Below are 24141 nucleotides of genomic sequence, written 5' to 3'. Positions count from 1 at the left end.
TAGCCATCGATAATATCAAAACATTAAATTCGATAAACAATCGATTCAATTTTTAATTGAAAGAATCTATAAGATAGAAAGTTGAGAGACACACACACACACACACACACATATATATATATATATATAATATCTTAAATATATATATATAAAGTACATATAATAATATACATATGTATATAATATAAATATTATAAGATTATACACATTATATATATTATAAGATTGTATGTATATATTATATATATTAATAATATATAATATATATATATATATGTTATAAGATATATACAAACACACGATTTCTTAAATATGAAAAATATTTATATAATATCCCTAAACATCTATATCAATATTATATATAATATCCTTACCTCCGAATTACTGGTAGCTACGCTAGAGAGTCCAGGAGACATTGCACCTGTAGTAGGATCAGGACTAGCAGAGACCGGATTACCATGAGACAAAAGTCCCGGTGCACGTGGATACGAAGCTAGATGAGGATGCTGCGGTTTCTGATGATGAACCGTCGGTCCTGGTGGTGCACTGTGCACCACCATTGGTAGAACCGGTGCTGGTGGAACTGGTGCCGATGTTGCTGCTGTTGACGGTATTCCTCCAACATCCACCGGTGTTCCACCAGTACTACTATCGTTACCAGCACTACCAAGTACGGCATTTACTCCAGTACCACAATCAACTCCGCGAAAAGACTCTTGAAGGTACTGTCTCACTTGATTCTTCTGTTTCTGTACGACGTGATATCTCGTAGGATTCTCTAACAACGTACGCACCTGAAAATCGATTAATATAGTCAGTATCTGTCCTTTTAATTTTTGTTTCTTTATTGAAGTCATTTTACTGTATATTTTTAATCGGATTTATGTGAATATATGTATTAAAATTGGTCAATATTTTCATCAGAAATTGTTCTCTTCGTTTTCTATATAAACGTCATTTTAGTGTAATACTATTATATAAATTTTATGAAGAACTTTTATATATATATATATATATATATATATATATATATATATATGTATATTACGAATTGATTAATAATTTTCTTGGGATGTTCTTTTTATAAATATTGAACTGTTTTGTTAAATAATGTTTATGTGTGTAATATGAATGTATATCACAAAAAAATATTAATCACATTTAGAGTTTCATTTAAAATTTATATATGTATATATATATATATAAATTTTGGATAATATAAATAATATAATATTGATAATATATATATATAATAAATTATACATCAAAGGGAAACATTTAAATTCAATAAGTTGTAATTTAAAAATGTTAGAAAAATATCCTCGTATATTCAGACCCTTTAATAGTAATATCAGAGAGTTGAGGGCAATAACTCGATTAAAGAGTAAAAAATAAAAAGAATTATTATCGAAACGAACGATAATCTCGAAAATCGATATTTATTCGATCGTCTTTTATCGTCTGCTTAAAACTATCTCGTGACATCAACTTTAATGTATTTTTACTCTCTGCTTATGCACCTTATCTCTCACGATACGATGTATTTATATTTATGTAGTGTATCGTATCGTTGCCTTAAGAAAATAAAATATAATAATAATAATAATAAGAATGATGATGATGATGATGATGATGATGATGATGATGATGATGATGATGATGATAATGATGATGATGATGATGAGGAGGAGTAATTACGAAAAAAAATAAAGAAACAAGTAAAAGACGATTCTGTTTCTCATACTTTATATCTGTTATTCTCTTAATTCATTTTATAAATTAAAAAAGAAACTACGACCAATAATTTCTATTTCTACAATTATCTATAGTTATGTAATATTGTATATAACATATCAAAAATATGAAATATGAAATATATTTAACAAAAGAAAAAAAAAAAAAGGAAATAATAATTTTTATACAAGATATCCTAATCGTTATTTCGAAAATTATCGAAAAAACCAATTGTTCGTATAACGTTATATAATGTCTCTTAAATAATATCAATTAAATATCAATTTTTATTTCGTGCCGTTTGTTGTGTAATCCGCAAAAAAAAAAAAAACGAATTTTATGAGACGATATCGATATTTCTTTTTTAATATAATTATAATAAATATAAATAAAATAAGAAGATAATATTTATATAAAATATCGCAATAATTACTTCTATGATTGCAAAATCAAAAAAAGAAAAAAAAGAATTATCTAACATTATGTAATACATATATTTAAAATAACATCAATGAAATATCAATTTGCATACTTCGCGTCATTTCGATAGAATTTCCTAAAATAATATCCTCGTGATTAAAAAAAAAAAAAAAACAAAAAAAAAATATTACAGAATATTATATCTTAGAAAATTTTTCTATTTAGTTTTTTATTATAATACTAATGTAACAAAAGAAAAAAAAAAAAAAACAGAAAAAAAAGAACGAACGAACGAACGAACGAACGAACGAACGAACGAACGAACGAACGAACGAATGAACGAACGAATAAAGATAGTACAAGAAAAAAGAAAAAAAAGGCGAAAAAAAAGGAAGAAAAAGGAGAGAGAAGTATCGAAGATAAGCAATTCCTTTATTTTAACGTTAAGACCATTGCGAGCTGGCTTTTGATGTTGGGCGACGATGCGATTATACAATGCATCCAGATAACATTGATGGAACTAGTAACTGGCATAACAGTATCGCACGATTGTCAATATAACCGTATGCCGGTTGTGCAAACGACATCGTCGTTCGAACGCACACAAATACATATACATACAGAGAATATCTATGTCCATGAATGTTATGCAAACCGTTCGCTTTCGAATATCACTGGGGAAAAAAAAAAAGAAAAAAAAAAGAAACTTGAAACAATCGAAACTATTCAAAATCTACATACACGTAAATGTTGTTAACAACGATCGCCATCTTTTATTATAATATACGAAATATTTATAATAATTATTTCAAGCAATCGATTCCTTTTTTAATTTCTTCTTTCTGTTTTTTTTTTTTTCAAATTCTTCTTGCTTATTTCTTTATTTAATAAACTTTAATAAATGATAGAATAATAAAAGTGCATTCTGCATGCACTTATTAGACTCGCAATTGATTATTTATTAAATTCACTTTATAAATAATAAAATAATAAAAGTGCATTCTGCATGCACTTATTAGACTAGTAATCATCGATCGTTTATTAAGTCTACTTGTTATTTTTTTTTTTTTTACTGTATGTTTTAATAAATTAGAAAAGTTCTGTTTGTATCGATACGTAGATTAAATCAGTTTAAATGTTAAGAAGATTAATTTGATATCTTTTGAGGGAAAGAAATGAAAAAAAAAAAAAAATTGAAAGAAAAAACGAAACGATAAATTGATTGGAAATAATAGGAAATGATTGATTCGAATGAAACTTACTTGTAAAACTTGCGGTGGTACATCGACGCCAATGGTCGACAAAGGCGTAGGAGGTACAGGTCTGGGATGTGCAGCTGCTGGTCTCTGTTGTTGCAAGCTTTGTCGAAACTCAGCTTCTCGTCTCTCTTGTTCCTGCAGCTGCTCTCGCATCAGCTGCAGTTTCAATTGCGTTCGCGAAGTCGGTGTCGCGGTTTTGAATGTCGGTGGACTGAAAGAACAAAAAAGAAATATATATATATATATATATATATGAATCAACAAAATAATAATAATAATAATAATATAATATATGACGTCGAAATAAAAAAGAACGAACTAAGTAAAAGTAAACAGACTTTTCTAAACTATAATATATATTATTTATTTATAATAAACTAATTAAACCGATATATATATATGTATGTATGTATGTATGTATGTATGTATGTATATATGTATGTATGTATATTACTGTAATATAATAACGGATAATAAAGAAAAAAGAATTGATTAAATAACTAATTAATTAGAAAGGGAAAAATGCAGAATGAAAAAAGAAAAAAAGAAGAAGAGAAAAAAAAGAAAAAGGAAGATACAAGAAAAAATTCATCTGCAAACTATAAAGTATCTTGAAAATATTTGATTACAGATTTATGTCTATCTTATCAGAATCATGTAAATTAGGTCGAACGTGAGATAAACACGAAGAAAATTCAAAACATACGAAAACTGTAATTTAATCATTACGACGGTACAACTAATTAAGCAACAACTAATTATCAAGAAAATAACCAATTAATTATATATACGATTGGATGTCGATAAAACTAATTTTTATTTCAAATAAATTCACGAAGATACCTCGCTTGACAATAATTACTTATTAACCCACCCAGTATATTCCTAGATAGGTGTATCACAAATACAATATCATTAAAAGTCAATTAGGATTTCAGCACGTCGAATAAGTTAATAAATAAATAAGTAATAAGTAATATGTCCTCGATTGATCAATTTTGGTCGGTAAAGTAGAGACCGTTCAATCGAAATGAACTCTAAATCTGAAAGACATTCCCAATTTGGGAACATGGCCAAATTGTGGCCATAAGAAAACCAAAATAGAGAGATTGTGCAATTTGGACAGAGTTTTGCTTTCCGTTTCTCGAGACGCTTCTATCTCTATCTCTATCTCTTTCTCTTTTTCTCTCACTATCTTTATCTCTATCTCTTCCTCTCTCTCTCTCTCTCTCTCTCTCTTTCTCTCTTTCTCTCTTTCTCTTACACATCATAAAAAATATGGATCGAGATTTGACCGAGCTTTAAAATGTTCTTATAGGTACACTTTCGTTTCATACATTTATCACTTAAATATATATATATATATATATATATATAAGAGAAAGAACAGAAAGAGAAAAAGAGATAGATAGAGATATATATATATATATAGAGAGAGAGAGAAAGTTACATAAGTAAGATTCCACTTTGTGGAAGAGAGACGAAATCGTGCCTCGAATACACGCGTCGGGCCGCTCGATATGGATTATGCTAAGTACGATAAATAGTATATGCTAAGCGAGATAAGAGATAAATACGAGAAGTGTACGTCTCGTTTATTTAACGTGCGAGACGTCTCTCCTTTATCGTTACCCGGTTTACCTGCTCACACGGATTTCTGCTCGGCTAAACGTACGTTTTACCAGACCTATTCAACTTTTGGTTTTCTTCTTTTGCTTTTGTTTTTTTTGTCTTTTTCTTCTTTTTTTTTTCGTTATTTTTGTTTCCTTCCACACGTACTCTCTCTCTTTCTCTCTCTCTCTCTCTCTCTCTCTCCCTCTCTCTATCTCTCTTATTACAAAATACCTATATATTATATACATATAATACTCATTATTTTCTCAAGATAATTACATAATATAAATATACATATATATTAATAAACGAACACACAAATCTTTCGAAGATAATTAAATCTAATAAATTACCAACTTATAGATCCATATTCAATTTACATAAATGATTACACTATTACACATGTACATGCATCTTATGAATATATATATATATACACATACATGCATACATACATACATACATACATACATACATTACATACATACATGTACAATCGAAACGATAGAAGATTAGATTCGCCTTTGGCTGAGGTTGCATCGTCACATGCATGAACACATAAGGCGATTGCTACGCCGTCTAATCACGAGCTAGAACAATGAGAAGACATTTGCATATATTCGTATCTAATGACTGACTTCGTTAAGGGCTCCTAATTTCAGTAGAACCGTATTTATGAGTTTCCCATCCTTTTCCCTTCGTATCTAATATCTCTATATCGTTTACGAACGATGATTCTATAGAAAGACTAATTTTTTTCTTTTTCTTTAATCGAAAAAAAGATAAAAAGAAAAAGAAGGAGAAGAAGAAGAAGGACAAAAAGAAAATTAAGAAATACAAAAAGAAAAAAAGGAAAGAAACCTAACGTTAAATACCTTGTAATAATTTTTCTATTTTATTTTTTCATTTCTTTTTTCTTTTTTTTTTTTGTTTTTTTTTTTTTTTCATCTATCTATCCTCACGTTGATTCTTCTTTGAACAGATTTTGTGGTTGACTTTAACGATAGGGTAATAAATTTTACGATCTAACGGAGTTAATTGTGTTCGTTCGTCGTTAAAAAAAAAGTTATTATTTACTGTTGAGTAGGAATAAAAATTAAAAAGAAAAAAAAAAAGGAAAGAAGAAATAATAAAAAGAAAAAAATGAAATCAAGAAAGAACGCACGAGAATTGAGTGAAATAGTTCAAAGTAAAGAAGTATATTCTCTCTCTCTCTCTCTCTCTCTCTCTCTCTCTCTCTCTCTCTCTATCTATCTATCTATCTATCTCTCTCTCTCTCTCTCTATCTCTATCTCTCTTTCATAATTTTTCTTTATTTAAGTAACGACACAACAAAGTAATACAGAGCTTCAACTAAACTCAAACCGAAAACGTTTCCATAATCCGATTGCAACTGTTGAACTAGCGATCTGAGTGAGTGAAAATTCCTGGAGAGTGGTGCTCCCAGCATTGTTGATTTTAACGGATTAGGTATGGTTCTAACGTCGGTTTAAAACGTAACACGATGAACTCGAATATTCTACGAATGCGCATAATCATCGACGTTCAAACAATTAACTCATCAAGGGAAATTCATATTTCGTTATTAGAATTAGAAAACGTGTCGCATTTGATAAAAGTTAAAAGAATTTAAACTAAATAATAATAATAATAATAATTATTATTATTATTATTATTATTATTGAATATTTGGATTAAAAAAAAAAAAAAAGGAAAAGAAAGAAAGAAAGTTGACAATAATTTCATGTTTGAATTGGTACCAGTCGATAAAAAGAAAATGATTAAACGCGTAACTTGCATCATTTATTAAAGTTAAGTGGTTAAAAACCGAAAACTCTGTGAAATAGCTGCGATAAATATAACATTCTTCCCCGTCTAATCAATTAACAATTATTATTACATTTGAAACATTTGTATTATAAAACCAATACGATCCAAAGATACTTAGTATCGTATTAAAAAGAAACACCCGGTATATTTTGATGTAGAATCATAATACCGAATTTAGTGCATGTATAAAGAACAACGTAGATCGCTTATGGCAGCTTCATGCAAATATATATCCTCTTCTCTAGTTCTTTCTTATCCACCCTCTATCGCGAACGAGGATTTTCTACGAAGAGCAGATATTACACGATGTTGTGTCCCTCCTCTTTTCTCTCTCTCTCTCTCTCTCTCTCTCTCTCTCTCTCTTTCTCTCTTTCATTCTTTCACTCACTCACTCACTCACTCACTCACTCATTTTTTCCCTCTTTCTCTCATTAAGAGAGGTAACGACATTAATATCATTAATTTTACAAAAAACAATTCCTCTATTTCCTATTTGGTATATTTTTATATCTTCAGTTAATAGATAATGGTATAATGTGGATAATTAATAATAGATATTGTAAAATAATTATTTGTATGTATTATTATAATATTGTAATATTTATAATATATATATATATATATTATTGTTATTTATTATTATTATAATATTAAATATTAATATAATATTATATATATATATTTATTTATTTATTTATTTATTTATGTATGTATATAACAATATAACGATATTAATATCATTAGTTTTACGTAGAAACAACGTATTTTTTATTCAGCATATTTTTATAGTTCAAATTAATAGATAATGATATTATGTAGAGAATTAATAATGAATAATATAAAATAATTATTCGTATGTATCATAATTTATGAATAATTTTATCGACTTCAATTTATTATACGATAACGATTATTACTTTTATATTTATTAATTATATTCTATATCATTTTACGTATCATTATACGTTCTATTTTATATTATCAGTTATTTGTTAACAAAAAAAAAAAAAAAAATTTGCAGAGTAATAAAGCAGAATGTAATTTCAATATTTTAAAATTATTATCAATCGAAAGAAAATATTATTTTAACCCGGTGAAATAAATTTATCTTTATTGAAAATGTCAACTTACAATGAAAAAGAGATTTCGTCTATTGCACTAATATTAACGATATAAAAATATCTAATAATTTCTAATATCGTTACTTTAACGTTAGAGAAAATGAGAAAATAGATAGAAGGGGTGGATAGGGGGGTGGAGACTTTTACGATATTACTTTAGAACCTTACGAACACAAATTTCAAGTCGAGTAGAAAATATAAAAGATGAGATCTTATTATAATATATCCTATTAACATAATCTAAATAGATTAAGAATAGCTCTTTATAAAGTATCTTGATATCTAATGATATAATAACATTGTCAAACTAATTGCAAGTTAACGTTAACGAGCTAATCACTATCGGAAAAAAGAAAACAAAAAAAATATACATATATGAAATGAAGTATAATTACTAAAAGATTCATGATCATATAATTCCAATAATAATAATAATAATAATAATAATAATAATAATAATAATAATAATAACGATGATAATATCTAAAATTAATAATAATATTCTGATAACAGATCAATTATGAAATAAGAGTTTCCAAATAAACACTTTAATTAATTATAATAATATTAACATAATCTAAAGAGATTAACAAGCGCGAATAACGATTGATTTTCTAGAAAGACACACGATTAACAAATTTACATTAGAATAATAATATTATATAAATATATATATATATATTATAATAATGAAATTAATAATAATATTCTAAACATCATAATAAACTAATTCGATACGATAGTATATACACGAATAACGTATAACGAAATGTCAATTACAACATGACATATCTAATTTCCAAATAAAAGCCCTAACAATTAAACAATAATCATTATATCAACGATTCGACCGATATAAAAGAAACTAAACGAATAAATGAACAAACGAACGAACGAACGAACGAACGAACGAACGAACGAACGAACGAATGAACGAACGAACCAACCAACCAAATCAAAAGAGAAAGAGAAGGAAAGAACAAAAAGTAAAAAAATTTCTTGTCCACTATCGCATACGTACACACGTCGTTAACATAACATCTAAACCATAATGAGTTTAGTCGGTGTAGAAAACGTTAAAAATTTGCGTCGAGTGGTACCAGCGTGTAAGTAAGTACACTTTGAGAGAAACGAAAACGAAACGAAAACGAAACAAATATGAAAACGAAAACGAAAATGAAAAGGAGAAAGGAAAAAAAAAAAGAAAGAAAAAAGAAAAACCAAAATGAAAATCGTCGTCGTCGTCGTCGTCGTCGTCGTCGTCGTTATCGTCGTCGTATGTTGTAAGCTCGTCGGTAAATCTCGTCGACGTTGATTTCTCTCGAGCATGGAAAACGTATGTTAAATCCAAGACACTCGATTAATATTCGCGCTAACGAATCCTATCGTTTAAATGTGTGAGAGTTAGGCCGAGTGTTGGTCCATTACAACCACCCCCATCTTTAGCTTCATCCCCCACCCTCACCCTCGTCTCCATCATCATCATCAGTACCTACACCTACGACTGTACCAACACATAAACTTAAACGTACAGTAGACTTACACGTACATCTGTTAGCACAGTTACTATTAGCACCCCTAGCAATGTTAAACACAAGCATATCTCATCAGCACTAGCTGGTGTAGCCACAATTTTCCATTTCTTCATTACAAATTTAGAACGTTAATTTCGATTACGTCTGCGAATTGATCATAAAGGTCGGTCTACACGAAGAGAGTAGACCGTGTTAACCCAGCCAAGCCGATTTTAATTAGAGACCAAAAGGTGATTAAGGCGAACAAGCGATACAGAAGTAACCCCCCCACTATTTCTGCTAAGTGCAATCCTAACGTAGTTAACGTACGTAGGTACGTAGGTAGAAGACTTTAAAGAGAAAGAGACAGAGAGGGAGAGAGAGAGAGACAAAAAGGGAGAGAGAGAGAGAGAGAGAAAGAGAGAGCTCGCGAACGTACTTACTCGTACGGTTTTTGTAAATTTAATAAGAAAAAAAAAAGAGAAAGGAAATTAGACCAAGTAGAAAAGAATATATTTCGAATTGGAATTATATATGTGTGTGTGTATGTATATATATATATATATAGATTTATTGTATGTAGGTATGTATACATTTATATATGTATTTATTGTACGTACGTATGTATATATTTATTTATTTATTTATTTATGTATATATAAAGATATATTGTGTGTGTGTGTGTGTGTGTATTTATTTATGTATGTACATATGTTAACACACACAGGTGATCATACAAATTAAGAGCCGATTGAATATCTCGTTTGTTAGTAAAAATAGAACGAAAAAAAAAGAAATAAAAACAAAAAGAAATTATATTAGAAAAAAATTCTTAACGATTTCACTCGTCAAATATTTTGATATTTAGAAATGAAACAAAATTCGATCTCTCGATTAAACCAGAAATATAATGATTTGGTTACTTTTTCTTATGGATATTTTTCTTATCTATATGTTTTGTTTAATTCATTCAATATTTCGATCGACTGTCTTGAAATAATTATTAAACAAGTATGATCCTTACTAAAGTTGATAATTAATACACATGCACACAACGTATTACATACATGTGCAAGAGATCCTATAACATTAAAGATAAAAATAAAAAAAGAGAAACAAGGAAGAAAGAATAGAAAAAATTTATAAAAAGAAATCTTCGTACGATTTATCTTTACATACATATAAATATATACATACATACATACATACATACATGCATACATACATATATACATACATACATAATACATATGTAATGGATCGTAGATGAAAGGTGAAAAGGAACGGAAAAATCAGTTGGTTCTTGCAACCCGAAGAATAGGAAAATCCTCGTATTCGTATTTCTCTGAACTCTTCCTAAGGGAAAATTCAGAAATGTAAACGCGTAAGTTACGTGTAAGTTACGAAAAATAGACATAGAAAGAGCAAGAGCGAGAACATGAGAGTGAGCGTGAGCAAGAGTGAGAAAGAGAGATATAGAAAAAGATAGAGAGAGAGAGATAGAGAGAGAGAGAGAGAGAGAGAGAGAGAGAGAGAGAGAGAGAGAGAGAGAGAGAATTCAAAAAGTTTCGAAGATATCCGTCGACGAAACTTCGACGTTGGTGGGTCATGAGGGCTGAGTTTCACAAGATTTTGCATAGCGAAGGTAAAAACGAAGCGCGACGAAAAACTTTTCGAAGAAGAAACGTTCCTTCGAACGGAGCAAGAACGCTTTACGATCTATTCATACTCCTCTACATAGTAACTCTCAACGATGTTTCATGACTACGAGTGAGTGAGTCAAAATGTGTGTGTGTATGTGTGAGGGAAGGGAGATAGTCGAATTTTATCTAAACTTTTCTCTTCGAATCGTACGATCGATGAAAATGATAATACTGTTCAGTATAATATTATAAATGGAGATAAAAATGATATCTTTAACGTAAATTTCTTTCTCTTTTTCTACCTTTTTTTTTTTTTGAGACGTTGATATATCTTGTAAAAATTGAATAGTACGTAAAGTAATACGAAACGTATAAATTAAATGGTACGATTGAGAGAGAGAGAGGGGGGGGCGGGGGGAGCACTTGAATTTTGATCTAAATTTTCTTCTTCGACTCGAACGATCGATGAAAATGATCGAAAGTGATTTTTATTAAACCACTTAATAATCTTCAAATTGTTAAATAATTTTTGTAAGTATCGATTAATAAATATTTGTTATAATTGTATTCAAATAATTTTCATCTTGATCAGACAAATATAATAATAATGATAACAATGATAATAATAATAATAATAATAATAATAATAATAATAATAATAATAATAATAATAATAATAATAATAGTAATAGTAATAGTAATAATAAACAAACGATCACTTTAATTGAATAATCATTAATCGCTATTATATTAAACAATTTGGTATTTTTTCTAGAAAAACCAAAATAAAACTAGAACTGAACTATAGAAAAAGACAATGAAGTGAACAAATTTAGATCAATCGGTTAACGAGTGTAAAATGAAAATCGAAAAAAAAGAGAGAAAAGAAAAGAATAAAAAATTAAAAAAAAAAAAAAAGAAAAAATACATAACGAAACGAAACGAAAAAAAGAAAAAACATGTATAATGTATAAAAAATAAAGGTCGAAAACGTTGAATAATCGATGATCGAAAGATGACGCACGTCGAATGAATTTCCTAGTCTGTTGCCAAAATTTCTCATGGTTGTAATAGTTCATAGTATCAGTATCAGCATCAATACTAATAGAAAGTAATAATAATACAGCTACTACTACTAATAGTAATGTAGTAGTTCACAGTATCAGTATTTAGTATCGATACTAACAGAGGATAATACTATTATTATTATTACTACTAGTACTGTTACTACTACTAGTAGTAACGGAATCAGATTCCTCTTAAACGGTTTGCATAATCCCTCTCTTTCTCGTACTAACTCTATCTCTTTCTCCAGTTACCCTCTCTCACCCTCTCTCCTTCTTCTCTTTCAGTTTCCATACTTTCCATGCTTCTCCTCAACGAGATGAACGCGAAACGTTGCATAGCACGAAAAGCGTCTGCGACCGAGCGAAACGCTGGTGTCGCGTTAAATCGACTCTCGAGTCTATCTCTCGCGTCACGTACGAAACGAAACGAAACGAAACGAGACGAAAGGAGACGAGAGGAGACGAGAGGAGACGAGAGGAGACGAGAGGAGACGAGAGGAGACGAGAGGAGACGAGAGGAGGCGAGAGGAGACGAGGAGAGACGAGGAGAGACGAGGAGAGACGAGGAGAGACGAGGAGAGACGAGGAGAGACGAGAGGAAGCGAGAAGAGACGAGAGGAAGCGAAAAGAGACGAGAGGAAGCGAGAAGAGACGAGAGGAGACGAGAGGAGACGAGAGAAGACGAGAAAAGACGAGAGGAGACGAGAGGAGACGAGAGGAAACGAGAGGAGACGAGATGAGACGAGAAACGAAAGAAGGAATCTCCTGAGAGATACACGTGCAGCGTATTCACGTTTTCTATGTTAATAAAACGTCGAAAGTGATTTCTTCGAGAATTAATGAATAGAATCAGTAGTAGACCTCATCGTTCTCGTTTAATCTTAGTCTAGTATTTGTTTAAAAAAATTGTTAAGAAACATTGATCGGTTCGTATATACTGATAAAATGTCAAGGATGATATTTGGAAAATTTATGAATGTATTAATGAATTTAAAAAGACGAACGAACGAAGCTAATTTCTCTATGTTTAATTCGACTAAATTTTGTTTAGAAATTAGATAAGAATATATGCGATGATTTGATTGAATATAACTCATGTCGATAAAATGTCGAAAATGAGCTTTTCGAGAATTCATTCGGAACGATATTTTCTTTGTTAATTCAATTGGTTTGTTTTAGTTTAGAAATTAGATAAGAAAATAAACGACGATTAGATATAATTTGAATATAATTTGTATTCATATTTCCTACGTTGATAAAATGTCAAAAATGATTTCTTTGAGAATCGAATGAAGAATGATAAAAAGGTCCCTAATTTCGCTTAATTTGTTTAGATTATTTTTTAGAAATTAGCTAAGAAAAAATACGATAATTAAATATAATTTCAATATCATTTGTATTGTTCTTTCTATCTCGATAAAATGTCGAAAGTGATACTTGAAGAATTTAATGAATGAAACTAGGAGATTAAAAAAAAAAAAAATAGAAAATGTTTTCGTTCGTGATACTTATCGTTGGTTAAATTAAAATTAGGAAATAGATAAATTTGATTTGTTTTAGGACTATATATATATATATATATATATATATATAAAATCTTTATTTGTGTTTTTTACGTTGATAAAATGTCGAGAATGATATTTGAAGAATTAATGAATAAAGTAAGGAGTTTAGAAAAGAATGACAAATGTTTTCGTTCGTTATTATATTTACCGTTGATTAAATTTTGATTAGAAAATAGATAAATTTGATTTGTTTTAGGACTATATATAAATCTGTGTTTGCTTTTTCTGTATTGATAAAATTTCAAATCAGATTCCTCTTGGTGTATGAATGAAAAAAAAAAAAAAAAAACGAAGAGAAAAAAAAGCAAACGAATAAAAGAATTTCGAAATAAAAAGTAAAAAAAAAAAAAGAAAGAAAGAAAGAAAGAAAAAAGAAACGTGTAAAATTATCCTGGATCGATTTTGTCTCGTTTTAGATTTTGTTTGTATGACAGATAAATTTAGTTTATTTTGTTTCGAAATAAAACGAGAATTATATGTAAGTTCGTATTGATGCGTTCTATATTTACGAAATGTCGCAAATTATTCATGAATGAATAAAATAATGAAATTTCGAAAGTCTAAAATTATCTTCGATCGTTTTTGTCTCGTTGAAATTTTGTTTGTATATACTAGATAAACTTGATTTATTTTCTATCAAAATAAAACGATGATCAAATATAATTTTCATTGACGTTCTCTATATTGACAAAATTTCGAAAGTTAATATTGGAAATTTAATGAGTAAAAAAGAAAAAGGAAAAACAAATTTCTTAAACAGGATATCGAATGGTTACGTTCGTTTACTTCGTTGGAAAATTTTCTTAAAAAATTACATGAATCCTCGTATTTTATTTCAAACAAAGCGAATTCTCTTTTTATCTTTCATTAATAATCCACGAAAATTATTGATTCGATAGAATTAAAAACAAAGAAGTAATAATAATAATATCAATCCTTTTTTCTTCTAAAAAAAAAAAAAAAATATAATTCGATTATAATATCTCTAATCTTGAAGAATCAATAAAAAAAAAAGCGAGCATTATAAAAAATTTGTATTAAAAAAAAAGTTAAAAAACATCTTGCATATATTTAGATCGGAATTATTTACTTGAGAAAGACTTAAATTAATCTTGAAAACATTAAAATCTCTTGTAAATAATAAAAATAATATATATATATATATATATATATATATATATATATATATATATATATATATACGATCTTGAAGAATAAGATGAAAATAGATTTCGTGGTATCAAAACGATGATTTGGATTTGTCGTTAAATAAATTATTAAATCATCGCTCGAATAAAAATAATTTCTATAAAAGCGATACGAAATTAGAATTTGTTGAGAGATTGGTTTGCCTAACGTGTAGGCAACCCAGCTTACGTTCGAGAACGAACATTTGCGCCAGGTGAAAACGACAACGACAACGATAACGAAAGCAAAAGAAAAAAAGAAAACGAACCGACGATAAATTGCGTTTTAACCTAAGAAAATATCTATCTTCTAAACATAAAATAATACTATACACACTCACATACAGATTTCATATAATCAAAATTTTGTAATATATAAATTTCATATAATTTCGTATATCAAAGAATTTACCTAATTACCTTCGATCAATTTCTTATCTATTATTCAAAACTACTAAAGAGAAATAATCGAAAAAATAAATAAAAAAAAGTATATAAGAGAAGATATGAATAAAAATAATAATAATAAATAAATAAAAAAAAAAAAAAAGAAAGACATAAAAATGTTCGAAACACCTTTTTTTATCTCGTTTCGCTTCTTTCTTCTTTTTCGTTTTCTTTTCTTTTTTCTTTTTTTATTATTTTTAAAAAGAAAATTAAAAAAGAATCATACGAAACGTAAGGCATTCTTTCAATGATTCTTTGTTATATGAACGATAATTAAGGTCTCACCGAGTAAGTACTTATGTGTATCAACGCCGAAAATACACGAAAATTGAATTATGTGGAGCCACGTTACGCTACTTAACGCTGTTAGGTGCTCGGTACATTCGTGACACGCGCCATCGCTCATTATCCGTAATTACACCTTGGGCGCTTCTATCGTCTCTCAACTCCCCCACCATCTCCCTTTCCCCCACCACTACCACCATTACCACCACCACCACTACCTACCACTTCCACCCCTTTCCGTTTCATGTAAACCACTACTAACTAGGTTACTCTACATATACGTGTATATGTATGTGTAATATATATAAACTATATACACATATATATGCGTATATATATATATATATATTATGTTATATATAATATATTAGGATGTTTACTACAAATGTATATACATGTATATTAGAACATATACTACTAATGTATTATACATGTATATTAGAATGTATACCGTTAATGGTATATACGTGTATATTACATTTGTATATTACGAATATACTAATGAATTTTTAATGAATTTGTAATCTTATTAGAACATCAAAATTATGAAATAATATATAAGGAATATATAAATAAGCAAATAAATACTTCGTATGATAATTAACGTGTTAATACCAATGAGAGGAAATAAATAAATAAATATATAAATATATAAAAAAGATAATAATATATAAAGATTGATTTCACGTGAAATAAAACGTGTTTAAGTGTATGATGATGCATATGAATATTGTCTTTTCATTCGGAAAATTGCGCAAGTGTTGTGCGAAATTCAGCTCGTAATTTTCAACACCTACGTACACAAGCACATATACGCACTATATATAAATATAAATATATATATATATATATATATATATATATATATATATGCGCACACATATATGATGTAAAAGCGTATAGCCATTTATTGAACATGGCTATATATTAGCTATTGCATTGAACATATCTACGAATGAACGAACGAATGATCGATCGATCGAAACTATGATATCGATTCGAGTTATGCAAATAAAAGCATAAACTCGAAATGGAACGATAGTCGTTATTTTCGTATGACGTTAATGTTAATATTACTATCCCATAACCAAAAAAAGGAACAGTATTAGAGTTGCTAACATGTAAAAATTAGAAACAAGATATCGTGATTGTTATAAATACTAAAATAAAAAATAAAAAAAAAATAGATTATATGAACAAACAATAAATCTTGAATATCATCCAGAATATTTTTAAACACATTATAAATTCTTTAATATTTGATTAATTAATATTTAATAATATTTTGCACGTCTTATAATCTATCATAATTGTAATTTATAATTATTAACTTTTTTTGAGAATGAGAATATTGAAATATTATATAAATATTACGTACATATACATATGTGTAATTAAAAATTACAAATTGAAAGTTAGAAAGATTATAAGATATAAAAATATATATATTTAATTATAAAAAAAAATATATATACGTGTATGTGTTAATATAATAATTAAAGATTATCTTTGCAAGATTTGTAATATTAAAATATTTCTTTTTATTTTATTGTAAAACAAATAATAATATAATATTCGATCATTATTTACTTATACTATTATTTATCATATTATATTACAACAATATAATATTTTCATATTATTAAAAATTCATAAATAATGCATAATATTTTAACATAATAAAAAACTTTCACGAATTATAATATTCTAATATTACAAACCTTGCAAATATTATAATCCTTTCAATAGAATAAAACTTGCAAAGAAAAAAAGAATATTAAGATATTTTGATATCAACCTATGAAACCATGCAAACTAATAATATTTTAATAATATATAAAAAATAATATACATATATATATATATTAAAATAAAACCAAAAATATATATATATACATATACAATAAAACAATATTAAAATATTCTAAATAATCCGACTTAAAATCTCGAAAGAAGATTCAGCAACAAATCTAACAGATTTAACAATATTAATAAAAAAGAAAAGAAAAAAAAATATGAAAACATTAAAAATAATTATAATAACAGATATAATTTCTTTGATAATTAATAGCCGATTAATCGAGAGAAATGACAATGTTACTATCATCGTGTTACGTCGAAAGTGAATTACAAATCAAACAGCGGGACCCTCGAATAGCATTGAATCGCGTTCGATGGTGAATCAGGTAGTATAATCGATAGTTGTCATCTCGTTGCTCTTGCTATCAAAGGCAACCGGTCTATCTCTCTGAGAGAAGACGTCTCTATCGATCAGAGTTGCACAGGATCCTTAACATAATCCCCATCCTGAGATTGTTACGATCAGTTCGAATCTGTCACTAACAGAAACCTGCTTTAGTCATGGTATATCTCTTGAGTCCCATACGAAACGACGAGGAGTCACCACTGTCACGATCGATTAACAAATTTTCCTTAAACATGCCAAGGACAACGACTATTAATCATAGTTTCAATATAAGTTTAACCTGTTATTTCTCAATGTTTCGATTAAAATTCTATTTAATTTTCGATATAATAATTCTACCTGAGTTTCATAAATGTGTTTATAAAAGAGAATATGCTTGCTTGAAAGAATTTAATAAAAAAAGAAAAGTAACAAAGAGATCAAATTCGAGATATGGAATAATTGTAAAATTTGGTTTACAAGTAAAATTAAGTCTTCTTATTTTTGTATTGATTACAATTGCGATTTAATGATATTGTAGATAAGTATGTATGTATGTATGTATGTATATATATATATATATATATATATATATATATATATATACATATATATATTAATTAATTAAGAAATTTTTTTTTTTAATTATTTTCTATATTTGAATTTCTTAATTAATGCATATATTTGAATTTTTTAATTAGCATATATGTTTAAAATAAAAATTTCATAATTGATGCATAACATTAATTAAGATCTTCTTCCTTTTAATAAATTGATAAATATTAAAGAATTTCTTAACAGAAACGATTAATATTATTATTTTAATCGAAGAAAATGATTAGTATTAGACACTTTAGACACAACTATTCAGCAGAGACGTTTTACCACGTTTGACTTATGGACGACTGCCGGGTGTATGTGTAACTCGAGTACGTCAAAAGTGCATGTGCAGCAAGGACGTTTAAATTTGGACTCAATGTTTACTGCCGATGTAGAAAGAGAGAGAGAAAAGAGAGAGAGAGAGAGAGAGAGAGAGAGAGAGAGAAACTATGCGTACTACTAATGTACACCGGTTTAGAACAAACTCACAAATTAGTCTCCTAGAAAACATATTCTAAGGTAAACAATAGAATTTTATTAACCTAATCTTTCATTTTTAATATAATAAATCTTTATACACGTATGTAAATTATACACGTGTGTAAATATATATATATATATATATATATATATATATATATATATATATATATATATATATACATATGACTGTGTGAATACGATATTGTTACTTATTTTATTTTCAATTTCGAAATATATTACTCGTTTATTTAATTTTTCTTTTTTATAATTTTAAATAACAAGCATCATTGAGCATAATTCAAAAAATATATATATGAAATTATTATAATCAATTTGTAATTATTATGTTGATATTCAATTTAAATGTTATTTTCTTCTTCTTCTTTTTCTTATATAACGATTTGAAATAACAAAATCATATTGGAAAAACTAATAAACTAAGTATGTAATTTATTCGTAAATACAATTGCTACTCGCATGTAATTATTTTTTATTTATTTTTTTTTTTTATTAAATTCATATCGTTTATAGCGATTAGAATTAGACATTTTGTTTAATAATTATAAATACAACAAGTGTATATATGACAATCGATTTATATTAAAGACAAATGTAATGTAACATTGCGTAACGAAATTTTTCTTTACCAATACTAATGTATTAGATATTGGTATTATGTCGTATTCAATAATCGCACGTTTAAACGTGCGACCTTGATTTAAATGTTTAATGCTTCTTGATAAAAAAATTAATTAAAAATATGCAAACAATTCGAGATAATATTTCCGTCTTCCTCTCTCTCTCTCTCTCTCTCTCCCCTCTCTTTCTGTTTCATTTCCTCTCTCTCTCTCTCTCTCTCTCTCTCTCTCTCTCTCTCTCTCTCTCTCTCTCTCTCTCTCTCTCTCTCTCTCTCTCTCTCTCTCTCTCTCTCTCTCCACACGATTGGAATGTCGTTAACCATGATTCACTCTCGCCCTTGATAACTTCTCCTTTCTTCTATAGTATCGATCAAAGTTCTAGGAAAATTTCTCACATTCGTGACGTGTGTATGTGTGTACGTATATATGTATCTGTGTGTGTCCACGTATGTATGTATGTATTTATTTATTTATTTATTTATTTATTTATTTATTTATTTACTTATGTATATATGTATACGTAAGTATGTGAGATGATAAAACTTTTCCACTACACTAACACATTAAAAGTTTCCTTCCAGAGTATTCTCCTGTTCTATCGTTAAAGTTTTGACCTAGTTCTATTTATCTATCTTCTATCCTTTTTCGTCTTTTTCCTTCCTAGTTCAATGGTAATTTCTAAACATCTCGATGTATGCATGTATCTGTTAGAGGTCGTCTAATCGTTTAATCAAAAATATCGGATAAAATTATCAGAGATACGTATTCTAACGCAGTTTTAATTTTTATTGTATATTATAACGTTTATTTATTTGTTTTATTTTATTTAAATGAAACAGAACGATTCGATTGAGAATGTACTTTATCTAAGCATACATATAATGATAATTTAGAAATGTACAAATATTCGTACTGTTTCATTAATCAAGTTTTCCAATCAAATTTCGTATTACCTTAACAACATTTAATTCATCGCAAAGAGTCTCTAATTCCAATCTTGAGATGATATTTCTAATAAAATCCAGATCCTAATCAGAACGTATAAATCTTTCTGATTGGAACGATCAAAGAAACTTTTGTTAATAAGCAAAAGAAAAAAAAAAGAAAAAGAAAAGAACAGAAATCTCATTAAACTAAATTTCGAAAAAAACAAACCAATCTCAAAAAAAAAAAAAAAATAATGGAGAACAACAAATAACAGAAAACTAATATTAGTTGTAATAGTAGTAACAATAGTAATAGTAATAGTATTAATAGTAGTAGTAGTAGTAGTAGTTAATAGTAGTAGTTAATAATAGTAGTAGTTGTAATTGTAGTAGTAATAATAGTAATAGTAGTAATAGTAGTAGTAGTAGTAGTACTAGTAACAGTAGCAATAATAGTAGTAATAGTAACAGTAGTAATAATAGCAGTGTAAAGTCTCTCTCTCTCTTTCTCTCTCACACAAACACACTCTCTCATTCCTCTCTCTCTCTCTCTCTCTGTCTCTCTGTCTGTGTCTCATAAGTCAAGTAAAACGAACATTAAAGGCTAATAGTAGGTGTTGGTTAGTCTCGATGAATTCAGTACCAGCCTTGCGGTCGAGTAACACGCATTGCTCTTGGCAGGGTAGCGATGTTTGCCGAGTGATTGTTCGATAATACGACGGGTGGTGGTGTCCTGTCGAAGATCGATGGGTCCATTTCTAAGATCATTCGTAGATCCTCGTCGATACCGATATGTACACGAACACTTTTCTCTTCTTCCGAAAGATTCTTTTGAAAGAAATCGAAGGTAGAATTTGTAAAAGAATTTCTAAACAACGGAGAAGAAGGAGAGGGTAACGAAGGTGGTGGTGGTGGTGGTTGTGGTGGTGGTGGTAATGGTAATGGTAATGATGATAATGATGATGGTGGTGGTGATGGTGGTGGTGGTGGTGCTGGTATCGGTGTTGGTGCTGACGAAGGTGGAGGTGGAGGTGGTCCTCGTGTTGGTGGAGGTGCGGGTGGAGGTGGGGGAGGTGGTGGTGGTGGTGGTGGTGGAGGGGGTGGCAAGGATGGTGGCGGTGGTGTCGGAGACAAAGAAGATGGCCGTACGACAACGTCGTTTATTCGATCAAGTCGTGAAACGAGCTCCTCGAATTCGACGATCTGTCGCGCGGTTTCGAACGCGCCTTGCATGTCCTCCCCCCTCTTCTTCTTCTTCTTCTTCTTCTTCTTCTTCTTCTTCTTCTTCTTTTTCTTCTTCCTCCTCCTCCTTCTCCTCTTCTTCCTCCTCCTCTTCTTCTATTTCTCGTCCTCCCTTCTCACCAATCCAAGGCCGCTTCGTGTTTCCCTATAAGAAAACGAAGGTCGAAACGACGTCGATCGGACGGCTCGACGAGGCGTCGCGACGCTACTAAAAATCAACCACGGCCGGCAACGTCTTTTGACTTTCGGCCCAGTGCGTATCGTCGCACATTGGTACACATCATTTCTGTTTTCTTGCCAAGATTTTCATCTCGTCACCTCGGCTCTCCCATTCTTCGTCTTTCTTCCTTCCTTCCTTCCTTCCTTCTCTTTCCCCTTCCCTTCTTCATGTTCTTCTTATTCTTCTTCTTCTTCTTATTTTTTCTTCTTCTTCTATTTCTTATTCCTCTTCTTTTTATTATTTTTCTTTTTTCTTCTTCTTCTTCTTCTTCTTCTTCGTGTTATTCTTACTTCTCTTATCGAACGATACTTTCATTTCTCGGGACGTATTACGTTCACCTGACGTCACGTGGTTTTTGTTTTTTCATTTTGTTTTTTTTTTCTTCTTTCCATTTCTTTTTTATGTTTCGCGCGAAAAAAACGATTTAGTAATATTTTTCTATGTTATTTATATGATCTTTTGTTATTAAGGAAATCTATCTATTTTTGTATTTGATATTCGTCCATTTGTTTGTTCAAATCGAATTATGTTATCTATATCTGTTTGTCTCTTTTTTTCTTTCTTTCTCTCTCTCTCTCTCTCTCTCTCTCTCTCTCTCTCTCTCTCTCTCTCTCTCTGTCTTTCTCTCATTGAATCTATTATTTTTCATCTTCCATTATTAATGCATAGAGAATTCAATTAAAAAATGTAATCCATTTCGTTTAGAATTTCATTTCTAATTTTTCCAAATTCGACGTTCCTATATTCCGATTTCGATAATAGTTATTTCAATAATTTCTTCGAGGAATATAATTGGAAGATATATATAAAAAATGGTAAATAAAAAATAAAATAAAAAATGAAAATATCGACTTGAAAAATTTCTTCCCTCCCATTCGTCCATTAATTCGATATGCAATTAACAAATGATTGTAGTAATTTTATAATAACTTTTAATTTCACTCGACTCGACAAATTTTATCATAAATTCCTTGTCCTTCTCGAACGAGATGTACATTTTCTTTTCGCTTGAAATTCAAGAAAATCGAATCAATTATGAGTGTAACTATTAAAACATTCGTTTTTTCGAAAAGTATATTATGTTAATTTCTTTATTTTATATAAACTTACACAAACATAAACATACACATACACTCGCATGCACCTTTTTCTTTTTATATATGAAAAAGGAAAACACGTGAAATGTAACGTGAATGTACACATCTAACGCTTAGAATGTTTAAGATCTTGCATAACTTGAATATTTTATAAGATGACTCTCATTCATTTTCATATATGTGTGTATGTGTGTGTATAGAATAATTTTCCCGTTTCTTATTATACATACTAAGATAGCAAGTAATACAACAGTATTGAAGATCCGTGTATAAAACGCATTCTTCTAAATCTAATATTAAGAGTTAAACTAAACCTCCTTTCTAAGACATTCTCGAAGAACATTAACTTTCCTACGAGACACGTGGCATTAAGTATTCGCTAATCTTTCCTATCAGAGACGTTTCCATTTCGATTAAAAGTTGAGAAAATCGTGAATATTAAGAAATATTTTATGTGATAGATACGCGAGATTAGAAAAAGGTAGGTTTTCTTGACATATTTATGATACATCTTGTGATTATAATCGAACGACGAAGTTAAAGGAAAAAAAAAAAAAAAGGAAAAAGAGAAAAAAATTATGATAATTAAAATGATGACGATGGTGATAATGACAACAATAAAATAATACTAATAATAATATTAATAATAATAATAATAATAATAATAATAATAATAATAATAATAATAATAATAATAATAATATCGAAAGAGAAATCAACTTTTTTATTTATTCATTAATTTATCTAAAATCAATACACATGTACGTATACACGCACATACACACACATAGAAATTTCATCAAATGTCAACGACACCAATATATTTCATGAAAACGGATTCAATTACGTTTTCCATCAAGGATATTAACTCCTCCCGATGTCCAACCAAAATCCTTTAAAAGTAACACATACACGTACATATATATTCGATATAACTAATGTATAATAATGAATAATCTATTCCGAATATGACAAACACTTTGTTAATATATAAGATAATATAGAAGAATTATAATATAAAAAAAAATCGATGGATCAATTTGATCGAGAAAAATAATCGATTA

At 28.6% G+C, this 24141-nt stretch overlaps 1 protein-coding gene across 5 annotated transcripts in view; it reads right to left on the bottom strand.

The window, feature by feature from the left end:
- The window catches only part of LOC122635153 (microphthalmia-associated transcription factor), a 120570-nt gene that overhangs the window by 81050 nt on the left and 15379 nt on the right, over nucleotides 1–24141 (bottom strand). For 2 of the 5 annotated variants that reach the window (XM_043825024.1, XM_043825023.1), the window contains 2 exons: nucleotides 3417–3624; nucleotides 375–794 (listed from right to left, as the gene is read on the bottom strand). In XM_043825024.1, the coding sequence (XP_043680959.1) occupies nucleotides 375–794; nucleotides 3417–3624 (628 nt within the window). Of the gene's footprint in view, nucleotides 1–374; nucleotides 795–3416; nucleotides 3625–21161; nucleotides 21453–21593; nucleotides 22121–24141 lie in introns of those variants that run through there. The other 3 variants (XM_043825022.1, XM_043825020.1, XM_043825021.1) reach the window with 3 other exon arrangements.

Source organism: Vespula pensylvanica, chromosome 17 (genome assembly GCF_014466175.1).
Source record: "Vespula pensylvanica isolate Volc-1 chromosome 17, ASM1446617v1, whole genome shotgun sequence".
NCBI classification, from domain to species: Eukaryota; Metazoa; Arthropoda; class Insecta; order Hymenoptera; family Vespidae; genus Vespula; species Vespula pensylvanica.
The sequence above is the reverse complement of the archived record's forward strand: the minus strand, read 5'-3'. Positions and strand labels throughout refer to the sequence as shown.